At 38.3% G+C, this 23,437-nt stretch overlaps 1 protein-coding gene across 3 annotated transcripts in view; it reads right to left on the reverse strand.

Moving 5' to 3' along the window:
- TENM1 (teneurin transmembrane protein 1) overlaps window positions 1-23,437 on the reverse strand; it is a 777,022-nt gene that overhangs the window by 349,295 nt on the left and 404,290 nt on the right. For 2 of the 3 annotated variants that reach the window (XM_082376912.1, XM_082376911.1), the window contains exon 1: window positions 3,311-15,912. In XM_082376912.1, coding sequence (XP_082233038.1) covers window positions 3,311-3,549 — 239 coding nt within the window. In that variant the 5' untranslated portion in view covers window positions 3,550-15,912. Of the gene's footprint in view, window positions 1-3,310; window positions 15,913-23,437 lie in introns of those variants that run through there. The other variant, XM_082376913.1, reaches the window with a different exon arrangement.

The raw sequence follows: 23,437 nt of genomic DNA on the forward strand, positions 1-23,437 counted from the left end.
AAGAGTTTAGTTACTTAGTGTTTTCGGTGTGTATCAGTAGTGTTATGTGTTCACCAAAAATGCTGATATTGGAGTAGACGGTCTGGCATTAAGAGAAACTTTTAGTTAGAACAGGGGAGACATCTGATTGTTGGTCATAGCACAAATTCCTGAATGAGTCAGTCAAGTTGATTGTCTGCTGAGACTTCCATCTAAGGGACATCAGATCTGCTCCCAGCTCTTGCTCAGGGGCAGCCACAGATGTCCATGCTGTTGCTTTTTAAATCACATGATCTTTCTCTCCCCTTAGTCTCAACTGACTGAGAGAATAACTGACAGGGCTTGCCAAGAAACTTAAACACTGCCTGGTACAAAAGGGATGAACTGGGCTAATCAAATTCACTCTCTTAGGTTTTTAAACCTAGAGCTAGCAGGAGAATTAGGCAGGTAGCAACGGGACAGGCACTGAAGGGATAAAGTAAGAGGTGTTGGGAGGTATACTTGGAGTCACGTAGTGCAATGAAAACCTGACATTGCTATGAGAAGGTAGAAACTATGTGGTAGACAAAAGAAATATTAAGCTGACAATAAGCTATTGGACAAAGAAAAAGACAGAGAGTGGCAAAACTGCAGAGAACTGCTGAGTCATATTGGTGCCAGAGATCTATAGGCCTTATCCTTCCTTGTGGGTTGACCCAGTATTTCCTGGGTTCCCAGGGAGAGATAACAGTCTTAAAAAGATGTTCTCAATTATTTGAGGCAATTTGAATGACCTCTGCTCCTTTCAACCAGAGCCTAATAACCTATACCTGCATTCAACCTTGGCCGTGACACTTCAAGAGCAGTCTGGACAGACTGGAGTATGTTCTAAGGGAAGAGACCAGGATGGAGGATTTGAAACCAGTTAATGTGAAGAGCAAGTGAAGGAACTGAGGAAACATTTAGTAGAGAAGTATCAGCAACAGTGAAGGGCTGTCAGGTGTGAGAGGGTTTTTATTTATTTTGTGAGACCCTAGAACTAGACCTGGGAGGAATGGGTAGAGTTAAGAGGTGGGAGATTTTGGTTCAATAAGACTCTTCCGGTAGTTGTCTGAGATGAAATGGAATGCCTTAGGAATGAGTCCATTCCCTATTTTGGAGATATTTAGGCAGAAGCAGGTAACCGCTTAGTAGGGAGAGCAAGATTACCTTTAAATTCTATAATGCTTTATGATGTATAAGGCACATTCTGTTACACTAGCTTGATCTTCTTAACAATCTGTTGAGACAGGCATTTTTATTTATTTATTTATTTTTTAAATTGAAGTATAGCTGGCTTACATATCTACTGTTTTATTTATTTATTTTTTGGCCATGCTGTGCAGCAGGCGGGATCTTAGTTCCCCAACCAGGGATCGAACCCATGCCCCGTGCATTGGGAGCGTGGAGTCTTAACCACTGGACTGCCAGGGAAGTCCCGAGACAGGCAATTTTATATTCATGTTTACAGAGCGGTATGTCACACAGCTCATAATTAAGTGCCAGGGTACTCACAGAGTTACCTTCTATTGACTACATGTGAAATGAACACTGTAAAGGATATATCTGGAAAATGCTTGCTGATCAAGCTGATAGGGTTTCTAGGTTTTTTAAAATTCATCTTTGTGATGTTGAATATATTTTCAAATGTACTAAAAAGGTACTCTCTCTCTGCTCAGTCTCACATGAAAACTTATGTTCTTCTCTGCGTCTTATGAAACTGAGACCAATTAATACATTCCTTGCATAGATACAGAAGGTCCGTGGGTGCAGTTTGTACAAACATGCCTAGATGTACATTTCAAATAAGAATAGTTTTCTCTCCCCATTTGCCTGAGCCCATTCCCCACCCTCCTTCCAGATTTCCTGTTATTTGGCTTCTTAGATGAAAGAAGTGTGTTTGCTTATCAAGACTGCTAGTTAACCAGATTGGCCCACTGCTTTCTTAGCTATCACTAGGCCCTGCAAAGGAATTAAAAGAAGAGTGAGTAAATCACCACCGTTAGTGAAAACTCCCTGAAGATATACATTGCTCTCTGCTTCTCTCACTTCATTCACTTCCCTGCCTTTCAATTTAAAAATCAAAAAAAAAGGAACGATACACAAACCTTATCACTAGCACAGTGATAATTCAGTTATCTTCACCATCGGTGCTGACTGCTATTTTACCTCTTGGGAAAGATTAGAAATACCAGTTTATGAAACTATTTAATCTAGTTAGTGATGGATGATATAGAGTTTCCTGGATTTGGGCCATAGTGCCATCAGTTTGTTGGTGGCGACATATTTCTGATGCTATGGCTGGCATTTAAGTTAATATGTTGCTAAAGAAAAATAGTCTTATAATGTGAGCTTATTAGTCTTCCCCTTTCCATTCCAATTCTCAGATTTTTGGGATAGAAGTTGATCAGAGTTGACACCAGACATTGCTTATGAAGTGATATATTATACCTACAGTGTTTACACACAGATGTGTTTAGAAAAAGCTTTGATGGTAGATCTAAAGACGACATATAGAAGACAAGGGAAAGCCCTTCAGTTTAACAAGATAACAGAATACTATGTTTTATTAGTTAATGTTTTTCTACTTTAATAGAAAGTTGTAATTTTTGACTTGAGAGAGTAACTAGAAATGATGAATAATTTCTCAATTAATCGCATCTAGTGCTAAAGTCTATTATGATCAAGGCACCTAGAACTGTGGAGGAGTAGAACTTTAATCACCTGACAAAGATTTGAGGAGGAATCTGGAAACCTACTATATGAAGCAACAGAAAAGCAGAGGCAAACTTTTTGCTCAAAAGATCAAACTTCATCCTAAAGGTAGAATCAAGTTTTTGAAATTACACATGGACTTCCGATGGAGTAAATCCTTTTTAAAAATGTTTGAAGGCAACTTACTTTGTCAAAGAATCTCAAAATAAATAAAATGTAAACTATCGCTGTTCCTGGATTTCTGTTCTGGATTTTCCTGTAATATCGCAGCATCTTAAAACAAGGGACAATTGTCTTTTCCTTCGAGGATACAATGACAGCTTGGGTAATTGCTTGGATTCCTATGTTTTTTGTGGGTGTCCACCACAGGGGTGTTGATGCACCTGTGGTTTCCTCTTTACACGGGCGTCTGCTTTGGTCTGTGGCTGTGCCTGGATCTAGATGGTGTGCCTGTGGAGGGGTCTGCCTTTTTGCCCAGGCATCTGGGTGTGTATCTGTGTATTTGTGGGTCTCTGCAGATGTCTGTGCGTTTCTGCACTCAGTGGAATCATCCTGTGCCAATATTTAAGTTCAGTGGGATCGATAATAGCTCAAGTACCTGGTCTCCAATGGAATGTTGCTATTCAAGACCCAGCTGTTATGCAGATGAACTGAATCCTGTGTACTGGTTGGGGGAGCTGGAGCGGCTGGGCTGGGCTGGCTGCGGGTAGTCATTGATCTCCTCTGGAGAGAGTCAGCCGCAGGGGGTGGCTTCCTGGCGCAGGTGCAGGCGTGCGGAGGCGGCGGCGGCGGCGGGAGGGGTCTGAAGGTGAACTGGTTGTGTGAGCTGCTCTGCATGTCTAAAGAGGAGAGAAGAAGAAAAACACAAAATAGACACAGACTCTCTCACTTGGCAGGCAGGAAAACACAGCACGGCAGACTTATCAGGATTTCAGAATAATATAACCTGTGGGGTGGGGGGAGAGTCTGAAGTTCAGTCTACTTGTAAAAATGTCACTTAACTTACAAAAACACGTGCAGCACGCTTATGAAATGTAAAACATTCACAGTTGCATTTACATGTAAATTCTTCAGGGCTATAGCAGCTCAAAAGTAAATGAGGCCGCCTCACACAATTTGTCATCGTTTCTCCTACTGAACAAATAAATCATCAACAAGACACTGAATTACAGAACAGAAGTGAGCCGATTTCCATCGGTTGCAAAAGTCTCACTTCGGAAAATACCAGTGAAAGGGACAAATTTGTTGCAAGGAAAATCATTCGACACTTCAAAGAAAAGTATAAGGCCACCTTCTGGCTTTCCTCAGGAAAGGATGCCAGCCTGCTTACATGGGAGCAAATCCATACTTCAGAAAAACAGCTCACAAGTGTGTAACTCAACTGTGTGAGACTAATCTCTCTGCCAGCCCCCCAACTCAGAGTGCTACTTGTAAAAGGTAGGCTAGAAGGAGTTTGTTCAGATTGTTACACGTATTTCCACGGCCGTGCAAAGCACAGTCCACACTCCACCCCCCTTTGCCACACCTTTCTAGAAGCTCTACCATATTAGCTGCAGCTTAGGCAGCACATAAACTGTTCTTTCTGCCTGTTTGCAGAGGGGGCAGCCTGGAACAGTGGGCCTCAGACTTCTGTTGTTGCTATTGTTTGGTATTTTTCCTCTGTTTTCCTGGCAGGCACACATATACACAGTAAGTTAGAATTTGGCCCATGAGAAATACCCCAATTAAACCTTTTTGAAAAGAAATCACTATTGTAGTTGATAACCACCTCTCTTTCACAGGAGAAACATAGTAGATGTCAAGTGATTTCTTGTAACACCAGCACATTCAAGATGAACTTTGTAGACAGCATGGCTTTGTCCCACCTCCCAAATGACTGAGAGTTGAAAAGCAGAAAAATGCCAGAGGCTTTCGATGCCCAGCAAAGGGCTCAGCTGGTTTGTGCTGAGACTCACTTTGCAGTGGCTGATCACAGAAAAAAAAAAAAAAAATCACTCTTTTCAACCCTTCCACCTCAAACTTGAATTCTGAAGACACTGGCATCATTTTCGTCTTTTAAAACGATACTAGTGCCCCAAGAGCATGACAAATTCTTGGCTGTGTTTTCTAGTACAGGTGGCTCTCCCTTTAAATAAGCTTGCTGTATGAAGAAAGGAACTGTACAAAAGATAAGGAGTGGTGATCATTCATTTTATACAAAGAATTCCTTTAGAAAGTCAGCTACCCTTGTATATTTAAAAGGAACTAAAATGCTTCATGAATTTTCTAAATCGCCCCCATTACTCCAGGCCCAGCCCAAATCCCATATCCACTAAAAATATCATCACAAGTACTTAACATCTCGTTAATTTTTTTAAACCTCTGGGCTCATACTCATAACCATAACCAGAAGCATGCTTTCCATCCTTGGGGCTCAAAGAAGCATTGAATGCTGGAACCCAAAACACCTGGGGAGACTCTAATTTTGTAGATGACAAAACTTATGCCCAGAGAATTGCTTGTCCAGACACTTGGCAAGTTAGTGGCACGGCCAAGATCAGAACTCACACCTCCTGACTCTGGCCAGTACTCCGTTCACTGTCTTGCAGATCTCTGTAATACAAGTTCTCTTTACTTCCTTAAGATACAGAGATACAGATTCCTCCACATTTGCTGGATTCTTCACTTATGACATACCACCTGCACTGCAGTTATTTGCTTCTATGTCTGCTCCCCTCTTAGACCGTTACAAAGGAATGCATAGTGGTGTAATGGTGTGCAGCACAGCATAGTGGAAAGGGCACAGAACTTGTGGGTACGAGAAACCTGGGTTTGAGTTCTGCCTCTACCATTTGGAAGTTTTACCCCCTCATATGTAAAATGGAGATAATAAGCCTTTTTCCTAATAATTAACTTTAATTCATGTAAAATGTGCTCAGACGTAGTATGTCAGTGACTGTCTTTTGAAGGTAGCAGGAGTATAAAACTTTAAGACTGGAGAAATCCTTGGTGGTCCAGTGGTTAGGATTCCGCCCTTTCACTGCTAGGAGGCTGGGTTCAATCCCTGGTCAGGGAACTAAGATCCCGCAAGCAGCGCAGCACGGTCGAGAAAAAAAAAAAAGAGAGAGACTGGAATTGACCATAGGAATCACCTAGTTCAGCCCTCCCTCATTCCCTCTCCATTTTACAGCTGAGGAACCCAAGGCTCAGAGAGGTGAAGTGATTTGTTCAAAGTCATTCACCTTGTATGAATTTGCCTGCCTGTCTGATGATTCCCAGCCCAGAACTCTTTGCATTATACTACTCTAGAAAATAAATGACTCACTTCTCTGACTTCAACACTTACTATTTTTATCATAAAATTGGCTTCTGAGTTTGCAATTTTACAACATTCCCTTGCTATTCCATGTTTTTGCCCTATCTCCCCAAAGGGACAACATGTTTTCTTAGAGCAAGTCACCTTCTACCTTTCTTGAATGCCACGTAACGTTGAGCACAGTGCTGGGTACAGAGTGAGATCCCTAAAAGTTGTTATTGATAGAAAAGTGTTTCACTGGTCTGTGGGACCTAGAGAACCACCCTTAAGGTTCCCTTGGCTCTTTCATTCTGATATAGCCACTGGATTTCTAGACAGCTCATAGAGCACCAGGTTTCCCCCTTGGAGGTCTCAGTGGCATCTCTCCCAGAGCCATGGGGAAGGACAATGATACCCTGAAGAGGGTGCTGAAAATCATGCCCTCCAGGATGTGAAAAGAGCAGCAGTGACACACTCTACAGATTTGTCACCTAAATACATGAACTTAATGATGCAAGGAAGGGAAGCAAAAGGTGGGAACCCAGAGTTAGAAAGAAAAGGAATCAATTTTAGGTCTTGTGTTCAGAACACCTTCCAAGCAACACGTGTGACATCTACTAGCCTAATGAGTAGGTGTTTCTGTCAGTACAGTTGTTCGAAAGAAAGAAAGTTCCTGTTCAGTACAATTGTTCAAAAGAAAGGATCACTCATTATCATTTGGATTTAGTGCTTGTTGGATCTCCTCAAAATCTTTGCAACTCCTTTCTAATTATGAAAAATGATAAAAATTCTACTTCATTGAAAAGTACAATCATTCTATTATTATAACATATTATATCATTTCTTCCATAGGTAGTACTGCTTTGTATAGTCATTATGATTATATACATCGATTATATGTATTGAAAACATATATTTTGATTATATATATGTATATTTTTATTTATATCTATTTTATTGTCTATTTTTGTTTCCACATTTTAAATATGCAGAGGTTTCCCTACTTGTTAATACTGTCTTTAAAATTCAGAATATTGGACTGAGTGGAATATATCCAGATCTTAAGCCTTTATGAAATGCAAATCATCTCGGCTTCATTCTTTTTTTCACCTCAGGAAAAAGATGGGGAATGCACTGGTTCCCTCCCAAATGAAGTAATTTAATCCTTGGGCTCCATGAAATGGGATTTCTCAACATTAAATACTAATAAAAAATACATTAGGGTTCAGTGTCAGGAGCTCTAGAACACCAGTTCCAAGGGGTTAAGAGTCACATGCACTCACTTCCAAATGTATCTGGCAACCATACGTTTCTGTGCCCAAGAGAGAGATGCAAGGGAGAAGGGGGGAGTAGTGATTATGCAAATATGGGTATCCAGACATACTTATAAAGCTCTCTGAAAGTAAATTAAATTTTCAGATGGAAAGGTCTAATTCATATAATATACTTGGATGGGAGCCAGTTTCAGGTTTAAGGTCCTAAAATAACTTGGAAAGAAAATCTCTCGGGGGGTGGCGGGGTAGGAGTCCTCCAAACTCTATATCCAAGGCATTTTAGGTGTGGCAGAGCTGTTAAGTGAAGTATAAGCCTTCAGAAAAAACATTATCCTTGTTGTCAAAAGGTAAGTGGGAGAAGAAAGTTGTCATGCATAGATATTTTTTTTTCTTCTCTTTTTCTGCAAATAAACCTTCTTCTGGATCATGTGTTAGAGAAACTTTTCACCAGAAGTTAGAATATATCTGCCCAGAAACACTGTGTGGGAACTTCTCAAGGTATCCGTCAGGGTGTTTTACCCCTTTCATTTCATTAACACATACGGTCAATTCAGCTATAAGGTGATGTTTGCATTTTGAAAATTCATTGCATATCACAAAATCATGCATGGCTTATGGGAAAAATGGGTTTGGGCACAATACCTGAATGTGCTTGTGAAAGTGGGTGTCAGAAGGGTTGCAACTTGTGAGTTATTGTGAAGTGGTGGAAGGAGGGTTATCTGAATCAGACAGAAAGTTCTAACACCAGATGTGGATGGGCAAGGCTTCTAATACATGTGGTGAACGAAGATAGCTGGTGGATGTTTCAGATGTAAGCATGTGTGCATTTTGTGTATTCCTCCATGGCTCTATCTGCTGTATGCAGTTTCCTGCACTCACCTAGTATTTTTAACAGATGGAAGCGCACATATGCAAACATGCAATTTCTCTTACGTTCAAATTGTTCTCAAATATACCAATAGCATGGGAACAAATTAATGTTTTGAAAACATGCACTGTAGCAGAACTGACTGTACTGGCAAAGTAACTTTCAGTAGGTGTTTAAAAAAATATTGTCATTAATATGGTAAAGTCAAATAGATAATTTTTCTTGAACAATTTGACCAAAGTAGACACTTTGGTCTAGTAGTAGTAGTAGTAGGCCTAGTTTTTCAAACTCCATGTACTTAATTAATTCATTGATCATTCTTTTCTATAGTGACACTATGACAATACCGCCCAAAATATGTTTTTTCCCAAAGTCACTATACAGGTATACGTTGCAAAAGGGGGCGCATATATTCCTATAGCTCTAGGAAAAGGTCACAGAAGGTCAGAGAACATGTCTGTACTTCCTCACTTTAGTCTTTGTTTCATTACCTCATTGGCCAAAGCAGGGAGAGCTCCACAATGCTTTGACTGCAATCCTGGAATTGAAAAAATGTCTGAAAATGGAGGGTTTTTTTCTAACTCATTGGTGGGAAAACCTAACCAGAACTGATATGAGGATATTTACAGTCTTTATGTATTTCATTTAGTGAATTCTCCTACCTTTAGCTACAAAAATACTGATGCATTTTATTAAGAGGTGCTGGCCCATATCCCAATCCAGGGGGTGCACAACAGACAGTATATATTTATGCCATTGCCTTTATAAAGTCTGAAAAATTCTAAATTCTTTAACAAGTGGACCCCAAGGATTTTGTATAAAGGGTTATGGGGCTGTATTAGTATTTAACCACCTCTCTGAACTCTTATAAGGCAAAATTAATTAATACTTCTGAAGACCTTAGTAATCTACATGAGCAAAGAACATCAGGGCACCAAGGGTTATGGCCATAACTACTTATGTCAAGTCTCTTGAGGCCAATTGTAAGCCTTTGGTTCCTTGGGTTGGTTTTCTGAGCTGTTCTCCCTCCCAGGAAGGAGAGGGGATTAAAAAAAAAACAGGTTTAAAAGAAAGAAGAGAGGTTTATTAGTAATATTAACTATTCCTACTAATTCTAAATGTATCAATATATTACTACTTTATAGTACTTGTCACAAGGAGCTTTCACAACCAGTGAGGACATAGTTTATACATTTGCATGTTATGGCTAATATCCATTAACTTGATAGTGTTCAGTGATCGTCAAATTAGTCTTAAGTGTATCTGGCTGTTGACATTTCTGTTCTTAACCTTATAATTATTATTAGAGGCTCAAAGAATATGAAGGTAAGAAAATTGGTTTTCCAAAGAAAATTGAACAAGTATACCTTATTACTCTTCTGGCTCAAATAATACTGCCTTAATATTAATATACTAACAACCTTTAATAAAAGCAGATTCATTAGTTAAATAAACCATTAGATTGAGAACAGAAATAAAGTCTATTACATAGCTAATGCTTAATAGGTATTTGTGTGTATGTATTGGCATGTGAATGAGTGAGACATAGACAACAACAGAAAGAGGCAGAAGGAAAGAGAAACAGAGAGGAGAATTCGCAATGAAAGCAGATGACTGCAGGAGAAGAGTCACAGAAGCCCTGGGGGAAAGCCAACAATAATAAATTATAATGTCATCCAGTTTACATGGTTTCAATCGGGTTCTGGATTACTGCCCTCTGCCTGCTCCCGAGCCCTGCAGTGTTTTGTACTATCTTTGAGATAGTGAAGTCCATCCCTTTGAGGACTTTGAATGGTCCTCTCACTAAGCCAGCAAGTAAGAGAGTATGCTCTATTAATTTTTGTCAGTTAAGTTGATCTTCGTTACAACCACTAGAAATAAAGGTCAACAGTGAAGCACCTACTATCCTTTGACATGTTTGTGCTGAAACACATATTTGCACTTCAGTCTCTCCATAAGCTGATGCTTATCTTCAAAGGATGTGCTAGTCTACCTCCAGAAAATCTAAACTTTCTATTTTCTAGGTCTCATTAATTTCTTTTGTTGTTTTCCAGTGTGTTGTACAAGCATAACAAAGAGTTAAATATCCACAAGGCAGCCCTCCCACAATCCATTTCTCCTTGTCTCTGTTTTTGGGGGAACCCAACTGTGCTGCACGCTGTATCGGCTTTACATAGTGCAATTAGCCAATCTCAGGCACAATAGTCAATATTCCTGCCAATAAATGCCTGGTCTGTTAACTCAGTCAACTCTCTGACATAGATTAAGACAAACAAACTAGGACTTTACAACCAAAAAAAAAAAAAAAAAAAAGGAGAGGACTGTGGCTAAATGCTATTTTGCTTAAATTACTAATGTAAATGTTTAAACTATCTAATTTTCTTGGTTGTGAAAATACAAGAAGGATACATCTTTGCTTATGTTTTCAGAGTAATTTGGCAATGTTAAAAAAAAAAGAAAAGAAAAATGAAGCCAATACATTTATTACCTATTTATTTTTCTATGCAGAATGGTAAAGAGCTCTACTTCATGGCACAATTTGAAATTTTAAATGTCAAATTCTAAATATTAATATATGATATTAACAATTAAAATTAGTGGTTGGCCAAAGCCTTTTTCACTATGGTCTTGAAGGAAACTCTGTTATCCATTATGTATGAAACATGAAATAGCTAATTGCCCTGTTTTATCTTATGCTGACAATGACGCTGTGGCTTCCATTATTAGTCAGTGAAGTATATCAAAAAGAAAATATAAAAAAGTAATGATCCTTAAAAGTTCATATTTAGTTTATACTCAAACTAAAGTCGTATGTAGGTATTTCAATTATTTTCAGTCCCCAAGTTCATTATTTATTTGCAAGTAGGTAATGGAGGGTTATGAATTAATTGACAGTGAATCATTTAATAAATTAGCTAATAACAGATATTATGGAATTTTACAAAGTTTTCATTTTCAGAGCTTCATTTTTCATTAGACTATTAAAAATGTTCACCCTATATTTGTTCAAAAAGCAATGGATGAAAATCATTCTAATGTTATTTATGAAAATGGAATTCTGAATGTTTGAAGCACAAATTAAGAAAACATTGTGACTGTGTCTAAAGCTCTAAGAAAAATATTTTTCAAACTACCATATGTTAAATAATGAGGACAAACTATATTGAGTAATAAAAAACAAAAAGCAAAAGACAAAAAATTCCTAGAGGATAAAAAGAAAGCATGGAGAACTAGGAAAGGCTGGGGAAAGTTTTAGCCCCTCCACCCCAAGCTTTTCTTTTCAAAAAAAGACTGAAGAAAAAGTCCTTCTTATTAACCATTAATAATGTTACATTAAACACCATCTAACAATCATTGCCTGGCTATTTGATGAGAAAGTTCCCCCATACCCTGTAGGTCCTCCCCCCATGAACAACAGCGACCCACGGATGCCCAGTGGAGTGGTGGAGAGGGGTTCCAACATCTATACTTGGAGACTGAAAACATACGTAGTCTCCACCAGGGACAATGGGAAGAGACAGCACTGTTGTGGCAGTATTTACAAGACCCAGATGATTCTCAAATTTCACCCATGTTTTGGTCTATTGCTCTAACTCAGCAGTTCTCTGCTACAGGATCTAAATAAACCAATGTTTTGCAATCACCTGTTACTACAATAGAGGACTAAAGTTCACAGGCAATTTATTTTAAAAATGGTAGATGAAAGTGAATTCAAGGTGATACCTCTAATACACTCTGAGTTACATTTGGATGTGCTTTCCTGGATGGGAGCAAAAGTGGTGGGGCTAGAGTTAGTGCTAGTAATTGGGTACAACTCTGATCCCATAAACCATTTCCATATCACATGCTTGTAAAATGAGTCTATGCATATCATAGGGATGATGAAAGTTTGGTTATTCTCACCCCCAAAAAAGAAAATGGGGAGGGGGGAATTGGGAAAAAAATCTTGGCATTCTCACAGGAGTGTTTTATACATGTACATGTTATTCAAATATATTGGAGCCAAAAAAAGGAGAATTGTGATATAAAACACTACTGGCTTCCATCAACCTTTCTGCAGGATATCTTTTGGATTACTGAGGGAATCTCCCAAAAGTTATGGCTGAGAAGCGATAGTTCTGCAGGAAGGAGAGAGTATGCTTTATTTCTGTCTTGCATTCAAGCGTTGCATCTACTTGTCATATATCAAGACCCAGGTCTGAATCATCTTTATAGCTCCCACACACTTAGCTCATAATTTGATTCAATACAGCTTTAAAATTTTGTTTGCAAATTTAATTAATCTGAATGAATTCAAAATTTTAAAGTTTGAATTCAATTAAATTTATTTTTAAAAAACCAATTATAGCCACTATGGTGGGAGAGTATTTGATGATGACAAATACCTTATTTGACTGAATTTTTCGCATTCCTACCAGCTGTTTTGGCATTGTGTGGGCACAGCCTGTATCTCAAGTTTTCTGCCTAAAGTGTTCTGAAATGTTCATTGATTAATTCACTCATTATTACAAATTTTCATTTTCTTGTTTTTCAACATGTTATTTTAGTGAGATGTTAAATAGAGTTAATTTTTGGAGAGGTGCCGACATTAAGACCTATTACTAAGCCTGCCTTATAAACTTTGTTTATGCTAAGCTATGTATATTTAACTCATTTTATTTTTCCTTCAAATTCTGATTCATTCCCTCAATTACATTACTGCTTATCTCCCTGGACTCCCTCCAATTTAACTAGGTCTTTATGGTTCCCCAAACAAAATGCAACATTCTGGATGAACATCGCCCAGAATACAAAAAAGTTATCTGAAAAATTCTTTTGTAATGATGTCTTTTCACATGTATCCTCAAATTATGTATAGATTGCACTTGAGACTTCATTAACTGGAAGATGGCTAATAAAGTCATGAGAAAGCGGCTCAATTAGGAAATATACTGATATATTGGTATAGATGTGTCTGCTAGTGGATCAAGTGAAAGGTCCATCAAAAATAAGCAAATTAGTGAAATCTATTAATATAACGTTAGACTTGAATGAACAACTGGTGAATTCAGACAAGTTCCTCCCAACTCTCACCCACTGAGATTTAATGTATAGATGCCTTAGGAAAACTAAAAAATTAACTTGTCTCAAGAGGAAGAGTGTCAGCCTGCACAAACAGAAGGAAAAATGAGAACATATGTTGAGGAAACTATGAATATCTGAGACTGCAGTAACAAATCAATATAAATGGTAATCCTAGAAATTAAGAAAATATTTCATAGGTAGTGATTGATCAGTGTTTCCTTTAAGAAAGTATCTTAAGCAACTTAATTCTTAGTTAAGGTCATTTAAATAACCTTTTTCAAACGGTACTCAGGGGAAACATTTTATGTATGATAGATGAGATGCTGAGAGGGACAGAGGATTTAAACACACATTGCTTATTTGAAGCAGTTCTCAAAGAGACCTCTTGTAGTGCCTGAAATCAGTGAATGAGTGCACAGAAGCTCCTTCCTGTGTATTAATAAGGGGGGTCTGCACCAGGCCAAACTGCAGTGTGATCTGAGTTCATGGTGGGGTGTGATGACAACCTGGACTTGACTCAAGTTTGCTTTGTCAACTGCAAATAAGCACTGCAAAAGATATTAAATAAAATTTGAACACAGGCATGTGTACATGGCTCCATTTGCCTCCCTTGTACTTCATGAAAGCAAGCCTTGATGTGGTGGTTGGTAGCCTACACAGAGTGAAATGTCTAACGGGGGAAAGAACATAGTATTACAGGATTGTTGCCTTTTGTACTCCCAGATTCATTAGCATTTGGAAACAGCTTATGTAAAGCATAATTCTGTGACTCAGACAGTCATATCATGCAGGGTAAATGTCCAACCAGCTCCCTGATCTTCAAATTCTTGCTATGGCCACACTAGGGAAATGTCCCCTTATCTCTCTGCACAATACAAGTTCTAGGTGTTTCCCATTTATTCCCACTTAGGGGATTTACAAGGGCAAATCGGGTCACAGTATACCACAGGGCCTTCTAGTAGGTAGTAATCATAAAAAGTCAGTTGCAGGTCAAGGCATAGAAATAAAAGGTCAAGAGTGAACCACTATTGAAATATACTTTTGGGGGGGGACTTCCTTGGTGGCACAATGGTTAAGAATCCGCCTGCCAATGCAGGGGACACGGGTTCAAGCCCTAGTTCAGGAAGACCTCACATGCCCTGGAGCAACTAAGCCCATGCGCCACAACTACTAAGCCTGCGCTCTAGAGCCCGCGAGCCACAGCTACTGAGCCCGCTGCCTAGAGCCCGTGCTCCGCAACAAGAGAAGCCACCACAATGAGAAGCCCGCTCACCGCAATGAAAAGTAGCCCCTGCTCACCGCAACTAGAGAAAGCCCGTGTGCAGCAACGAAGACCCAACGCAGCCAAAAATAAATAAATAAAATAAATAAATTTAAAAAAAGAAATACACTTTTTTTAAAAGTAGGGCTCATCTTACTAATATGTTATTACTGCTTATAATGTTCAAAAGAAATGACAGAGGAGCCAAATCAAAGAGGGAATTAAACCTAATTAGTTATGAAACACCTTTCATTCAGTAGCAGAAGACAAAGGAGAGGGTGTCTTGTTTTCATTTGTTTATTTTCAATAAGGTGAAACAAGTATAGAGTACTTTCTCTACTACTCATCTACTTATTTAGAGAACTAAATCTGCACATAACTTGTTTAATTTTGTAAGTACATCCTGACATTTCCAAATGACACAGACATTAAGATGAGATCAATCTGAGTTTAAATCATAGCTCTGCCATTTACTATAAGTTTGATGTTGAGCAACCAAACCTTTTTGAGACTCTATTTCCTTATCTGTAAAATAGGGATAGGACTAAACATCTCTTAATGTTTTTGTGAAAATTAAACGAGGTCATCTGTATAAAACACTTAGTAGAGTACCTGGCACATAGTAACCACTAAATAATATTATTAAATGAATGATCAGTTATTGAATCCAACAAAATCTATAAAATTCAGGCACTAGCTAGTAAGTAACCTAAGAAAAAAATCTATCTGATTCTAAGCTTTTTGATTATTTAAAACTTCTCCATTATAGTTAAAAAATATTTTACAATTTTCACACGTTTCTTATTTTCTTCCCAACAGTTCTAAGAAGCTATCATTGAAATCACGAGTCAATATAAGAACAGTTGAATCCTATCCTTTCTTCTTCCTCCAAACCACACCAAACACTCTCTATTGATTAGCTTTATTATGCTCTCAGTCCCTTTTACTTCAGATAACAGACTCTATTTCTAAATGATAACACCTCGGGATTTTAACATTAGAGCGAAGGATGTGAAGAAAAACCATTTTCATGAATACAACATTAGTGCTTTGTATTTAGGAAGCAGCTTTCATCTGCATCTCTCAAAGACCTTCACGAATATTATCTGATGCTTTATTCACTGGGCCAAGCTGCAAACAAAACTGCCTTTCAATAAAGTCCGTCAAAGTACATAAAACCCCACGAGGGAAGGAACTGTAGATAGCTGGTTAAAGTGTCAAGAATATTCAGAGACATTTACAAATAGTATACACGAAAATATCAGCAAACAAACTATGACTACTATTTAGAAGTATGGGGTCCCATAGGTATAGCTTTCACTGTAAATACATACACAGGAACTTTGTTGTATTGGCACTGAGACCAACATCCGCATTATATGCTAATGATATTTGATCAATTTTGTAACCTAATTTGGGGAAGATGACTTGCCATATATATATATATATATATATATATATATATATATATATATATGAACATTGCATATTAATGATAGTCCCTAGTACATATAAAAAGCATGGGCATCAGACCAGAATTGTATGCCAAGTACTTAGCACAATGCCTGGTCCTCAGTTAATGTTAGTTACCAAAATAATTATTATTGTAACTATTATCATTATGAATTTAGATTAGGAAAACCGTTTTCTTTAAAAGGATTCAGTGAAAGCTTACCTGTATTCACATAGTTGATGCTGCTGCTAAAATATGTACCTGTGGGCTTCCCTGGTGGCGCAGTGGTTGAGAATCTGCCTGCCAATGCAGGGCACATGGGTTCAAGCCCTGGTCTGGGAAGATCCCACATTCCGCGGAGCAACTGGGCCCGTGAGCCACAACTACTGAGCCTGCGCGTCTGGAGCCTGCGCTCCACAACAAGAGAGGCCGCGATAGTGAGAGGCCCGCGCACCGTGATGAAGAGTGGCCCCCGCTCGCCGCAACTAGAGAAAGCCCTCGCACAGAAACGAAGACCCAACACAGCCAAAAATAAATAAATAAGTAATAAATAAATAAATAAATTTATTTAAAAAATTAAAAAAAATAAAATATGTACCTGTGAACTAAGAAGGAAAGAAAAACTCACCCCCTTTCTCGCTAGGAAGAGCAGCTCAAGGTGGAGAGAGGCATGGCTACTTGCACGGTGAGACCTCTTCCAGCCTTCCGACTGGAATCATTTACACAGTGTCTGTTTGTCACAGAGACTATGGTTGTGGATATGTCATTAAAACACATGGGTAATTCTGGGGGGTAGCGGAGGGGAGACTATATCAAGTGAGAGCCTTTTTATAATCCAAATGAAATAACTGACAAAGAGTTTTAATCAATTGTATTGGTGCCATGAAAACACAACATTAGTCTACACACATTCACTGTGGAGATACCATCAGCTTCATTTACTGCTTCTTAGGGTTATTATTTTTGGTCCTCTATACTCTATTATTGTACCTTCTTGTTCACATAACTAATATGTTGTGAAATTGGACTATTTGAAAAAAATGTTAAGAATGTGGGATTATGAAAGTCTTCTGAGGCGATGAATAATTTCCACTTCTTTGAAGAAAATGCATTGTTTTAAAGTCATATATTGTTCCGCCTTGAGAGATGACGAATATGAGGCTTAATGAAGTAAAGAACCTGGTCCAAGGCCTTGATACCATAGTATTGAACTAACTCCATTAGCTGCCACTCAGCCATCTCTCCTGGGATTCCAAGCAAATCACACCAACGGTGCTTCTATCACACTTGCCATTCATATTTATTGCAACCAATGAAGATAAAGTGCTGTGACTGAATTAGCTATGTAACAACTCACAATGAAATCTAGGTAGTGGGTTACTCTATTTGTAAACCCAGTTCAGTATGCTCGTTCACACATCATTAAGTGCTTCTTTTTAATTCTCAGTAGCAAATATCCTCATTTCAGAAGTGTCTATATAATTTATGTGATCCTTATTAACAGTCTTTAACTTAGCTGGTATATCATTTTATCCGAAGTTGATCCTGAAAATATCAGAAGAGATTGCTTAATGGGCTTGCTTTAAAAAGACAACTGAGCAATTTATTTATGTTATTTTTCTTTCTGCACGTTAAAACCTAATCATATTTATTAATGAAATACTATGGCTCTAAAATAAATTCTTGTACAACTGGCACTCATGATGACCATCTCTCTACTTATGGAGAGTACAAAATAACACATGTTATTAAAATAAAATGGATTTCCTTCAACTACGAATCACATGTAGGGATTTTCCTTTACTAAATATGTGTTAGAGTTACAACAATGGATAATCATGAGGATGGCTTAAGTTAGGGTAGTTCAAGTAGCAACCCTAGAAGTAGTACCACTACATGTCACTCAGTAAAATAGCTCTAACGGTTGGCTATATTATACAAATCCATAGTGTAATGCTTCATGGATATGTCAAAATCTAAACGCTAAAAATGCTAGGGATATTAGAGGTGGCTTTTATTTTTAAAAAGGAATTAAACGTTATTTTATATTTTATGGATTTTAGTAACTTGTTATGCATCAATTACTGTATTCTTTATAACACAACCATTCTAATGTAATTTGTATTGCGCTTCCATTTGAAAGAACTGAAAATGTAAAAAAAAAAAGAAACCAAAACACAACATTCTCTAACACCATATACAAAAATAAACTCAAAATGGATTAAAGGCCTAAATGTAAGACCAGAAACCATAAAACTCCTAGAGGAAAACATAGGCAGAACACTCTTTGACATAAATCGCAGCAATATTTTTTTGGATCTGTCTCCTAAAGCAAAGGAAATAAAAGCAAAATAAACAAGTGGGACCTAATTAAACTTAAAAGCTTTTGCACAGCGAAGGAAACCATCAGCAAAACGACCTACTGATTCAGACAACCTACTGAATGTGATAAAATATGTGCAAATGATATGATTGATAAGGGGTTAATATCCCACATGTATAAACAGCTCATACAACTCAACATCAAAAAAACAAACAACCTGATTTAAAAATGGGCAGAAGAACTAAATAGACATTTTTCCAAAGAGGAAATGCAGATGGCCAACAGGCACATGAAAAATGCTCAACATTGCTAGTCATCAGGGAAATGCAAATCAAAACCACAATGAGGGGACTTCCCTGGTAGTCCAGTGGTTAAGAATCCGCCTTCCACTGCAGGGGACATGGGTTCGATCCCTGGTCGGGGAACTAAGATCCCACATGCCACGAGGCAACTAAACCCACGTGCGGCAACTAAACCTGCGTGCAGCAACTACAGAGCCCATGCGCCACAAAGAAGAGCGCGTGGGCTGCAATGAAAGATTCCGCATGCCGCAACTAAGACCTGACGTGGCCAAAGATAAAATAAATAAATAAATATTTTTTTAAAAACCCACAATGAGATATCACCTCACACCTGTCAGAATGACTATCATCAAAAATAACACAAATAGCCAACATTGGTGAGGATGTAGAGAAAAGGGAACCCTTGTACACTGTTGGTGGGAATGTAAATTCGTGCAGCCACTGTGGAAAACAGTATGGAGGTTTCTCAAAAAACTAAACATAGAACTACCATATGACCCAGCAATTTCACTCCTGGGTATATACTGGAAGAAAACAAAAACACTAATTCAAAAAGATACATGCACCCCAATGTTCATAGCAGTATTATTTACAATTGCCAAGCTATGGAAGCAACCTAAGTGTCCATCAGCAGATGAATGGATAAAGTAGATGTGGTATATACACACAATGGAATACTATCCAGCCATAAAAAAGGAAATTTTGTCATTTGCAGCAACATGGATGGACTTGGAGGGTATTATGCTAAGTGCAATAAGTCACACAGAGAAAGACAAATACTGTATGATATCACTTATATGTGGAATCTCAAAATTACAACAAGCTAGTGAATAAAACAAAAAAGAAACAGACTCACAGATACAGAGAAAAAACTAGTGGTTACCAGTGGGGAGAGGGAAGGGGGGAGGGGCAATATAGGGTTAGAGGAGTAAGAGGTAAAAACTATTAGGTATAAAATAAGCTACAAGGATATATTGTACAACATGGGGAACATAGCCAATTTTTTATAATAACTATGATTGGAGTATAAAAAGTTTACAAATTGTGAATCCCTACATTGTATACCTGTAACATATAATATTGTATAGCAACTATACTTCAATTAAAAAAAAGCAAAAAACAAAACCTAAAACAAACCCCTAATGCCCTAAACATTACAACAAGTTTGTTTATCCAGGAATCCAATGAGCAGAAGTATCAGAACAACATATTTTTTCTAAAAATTACTTTTTAAATGATTGTTCATTCTGTGAAGCAAAGGAAACAACCCGCAGAATGAAAAGGCAATCTATGAAATCAGAGAAAATATTTTCAAACCATATATCAGATCAGGGGTTAATATACAGAATATGCAAAGAACTCCTATAATTCAACAACAACAAAAAATCTTATTTTAAAATAGGCAAAGGAATTGCAAAGACTTTTATCCAAAGAATATATACAAATCTCCAACAAGGCTACAAAAAGATGTTCACCATCACTAATCATCATGAAAATGCAAACCAAAACCACAATGAGATATCGCCTCATACCCATTAGGATGGCCACTATCAAAAAATAGAAAACAATGAGTGTTGGTGAGGACATGGAGAAATTAGAACTTTGTGAACTGTTGATGGGAAGAATGTAAAATGTTGCAGTGCTATGGAAAACAGTATGGAGGTTCTTCAAAAAATTAAAAATAGAATTATCATATGATCTGGCAATCCCACTTCTGGGTGTACATCCAAAATAATTGAAAACAGGATCTCAGAGAGAGATTTGCACACCCGTGTTTATTGAAGCATTAGTCACAACAGCCAAAATGTGGTAGCAATGTCAATGTCCACTGGTGGATGAACTGAAAAGGAAAATGTGGTATATGCATACTATGGAATACTATTCAGCCTCAATAAAGAAGAAAATCCTGTTGTATGCTACAATATGAATGAACCTTGAGGATATTATACATGAAATAAGCCTGTCACAAAAAATACTGCATGATTCTACTTATATGCAATATCTAAAGTAGTAGTCAAACTATTAGAAAATGAATGGTGGCTTCCAAGGGTGGAGGGGAACTGGGGAGCTGTTCAATGGGTATAGAGTTTCAATTCTGCAAGATGAAAAAGAGACCCACTGCAAAACGATGTGCATATAGTTAACAAAACACCACTGTACACTTAAAAATGGTTAGGATGGTAAATTTTGTATGTTCTTTTACCTCAATAAAAATGTCATGCCATTCCCCCATTAACTGGATCTTTATTTTACCTTAGTCATATAGTCATAGTGTGATAATGTGGGTTAGTGATATCACAGTGGCCACATCCAAGCATTATGGACAGGGTGGACAAACTGTAATAGATGATGACATGGTCGTCATCATAGATCTTGCTGGTAATACAAGAACTGTGGTGTTCTTGGCCATTTATGCTTTAATGGGCAAGAATAGTTTTAATGCACTGAATTGTGTTAATATGTACAGCCTATTCCTTAAATTTATACAATGGAAAGAGAAAACAAGTGATTGCATTTGGAAAATTTGGGCCAAATATTTACATAAATAGAATGATAAGCAGCCAACTCTCTTCATCAGTTCAGGCTGCTATAACAAAATACCATAGACTGGGTGGCTTAAACAATAAAAATTTATTTTCTCACAGTTCTGGAGGATAGAAGCTTCAGATCAAGGTGCCAGCATGGTCAGTTTCTGGCCTTACTTGTAGATGGCCACCTTCTCACTGTGTCTTCACATGGCAGGGAGAGAGAGAGAGAGAGAGAGAGGGAGGTAGTGGGAGAAACCTCTCTGATATCTCTTCTTATTAAGGCAATGATCCCATCGTTAGGGCCCCTCCCTCATGACCTCACCTAAACCTAATAATCTCCCAAAGGCTCCATCTCCAAATACATCACATTGGGGGTTAGGGCTTCAGCATATGAATTTTGGAGGGATGCAATTCATTCCATAGCATTCTGCTCCTGGTCCCCCCAAATTCATGTTCTCACATGCAAAATATTTTCACTCCATTCAAACAGCCCCAAAAGTCTTAACACATTCCATCATCAACTCAAGTCTAAAGTCCAAATTCTTATCTAAACATCATCTAAATCAGATTTGGGTGAGACTAGAGATATCATTTATCCAGAGGCAAAAAAAAAAACAAAAAAGAAAGAAAGGGAAGGAAGGAAGGAAGGAAAGAGAGAGAGAGAGAAAGAAAGAGAGAGAGAGAGAAAGAAAGAAAGAAAGAAAAGCAAGGAAAGAAAAGAGAGAGAAAAGGAGTGCTAGTTCTCTGGTGTCTCTTGTTATAAGGGCACTAATCCCATCATTACGACCCTGTCCTCATGTGACCTCGTCTAAACCTAATTGTCTCCCAAAGGTCTCATCTCCAAATACCATCACATTAGGGGTTAGGATATCAACATATGAATTTGGGAGGGGGGATGGGACACAATTCAGCCCCTAGCACCAACATATTCCTTAATTGATCTGGATAATAATATATAAACACTAAATAAACATTTTCTAAGACTCATGCTTTAAAATCTTATTTTCTACCATATCTTGCATTCCATATTATGTTTCATACTTCCTAAAACTGTTGATTTAAAAAATTATTTCTCACTATACTTTACCATCCCACACTATATGGAATAATTTATGAGCTAACATCCCTTTAAAAATTGTTATGCTCATTTAGAATTAGGATATCTAAACACTGATATAATTAATGTAGAACAGATCAGGTCTCAGACTTCCCGAGTAAATGGTTTTCTACTGTATTTAATTACTCTCAGTTCTCTGACACAGAGAGAAGTGCAAACATCATTCCATTTACATATCATTCCCATGATAAGATGTGGTAAATTATTATGATTTTACAGCTGCTGGTGCAATACATAAATACATTTAAATATAAGATGAAAATGAAGCACAGAAAATTTATGTTATTTGCCCAAGATCACACGGTCAAACAAGGGTGGCATTTCTGATGAAGGTAGCTTTACTCCATGTCATAATCACTTTCTACCTTTATACCAAATGATCAGCATCTTATGTCTTTCCCAAAACACACTATAGGCTGAACTAAGGAAGAGCAAAAGATACATTTGTGTACTCTTTACTGACTAACCTCATTCCAAAGATTACAGACATAGATCTGCCATTCAACACGTTCACCCTTCCCCTAACATAGGCATTGGCCTGAAAAATCACCATAAGAAACAATGGGTGGTCATCAGAGAAGGTAATACAACCGACACAGGGAGAGGGGAAGCACATTCATATGAACCTAACTGACTTAACCAGCAAGGAACAGTAAAGAGTGATACAGGGATCTCGGGAGAAGATGGCGGAAGAGTAAGACGTGGAACTCACCTTCCTCCCCACAGATACATCAGAAATACATCTACAGGTGGAACTGCTCCTATAGAACACCCACTGAACACTGGCAGAAGACGTCAGACCTCCCAAAAGGCAAGAAACTCCCCCCGTACTTGGGTAGGGCAAAAGAAAAAAGAAATAACAGAGACAAAAGAATAGGGACGGGACCTGCACCAGTGGGAGGGAGCTGTGAAGGAGGAAAGGTTTCCACACACTAGGAAGCCCCTTCGCAGGCGGAGACTGCGAGGGGCAGAGGGGGGAAGCTTCAGAGCCACGGAGGAGAGCGCAGCCACAGGGGTGCAGAGGGCAAAGCAGAGAGATTCCCGCACGGAGGCTCGGCGCCGACCAGCACTCACCAGCCTGAGAGGCTTGTCTGCTCATGCGCCGGGGCGGGCGGGGCTGGGAGCTGAGGCTGGGGCTTCGGTCGGATCCCAGGGAGAGGACTGGGGTTGGCGGCGTGAACACAGCCTGAAGGGGTTAGCGCGCCACAGCTAGCCGGGAGGGAGTCCGGGAAAAGGTCTGGAGCTGCCGAACACGCAAGAG

Source organism: Balaenoptera borealis (assembly GCF_965194805.1).
Source record: "Balaenoptera borealis genome assembly, chromosome: X".
Lineage (NCBI taxonomy): Eukaryota > Metazoa > Chordata > Mammalia > Artiodactyla > Balaenopteridae > Balaenoptera > Balaenoptera borealis.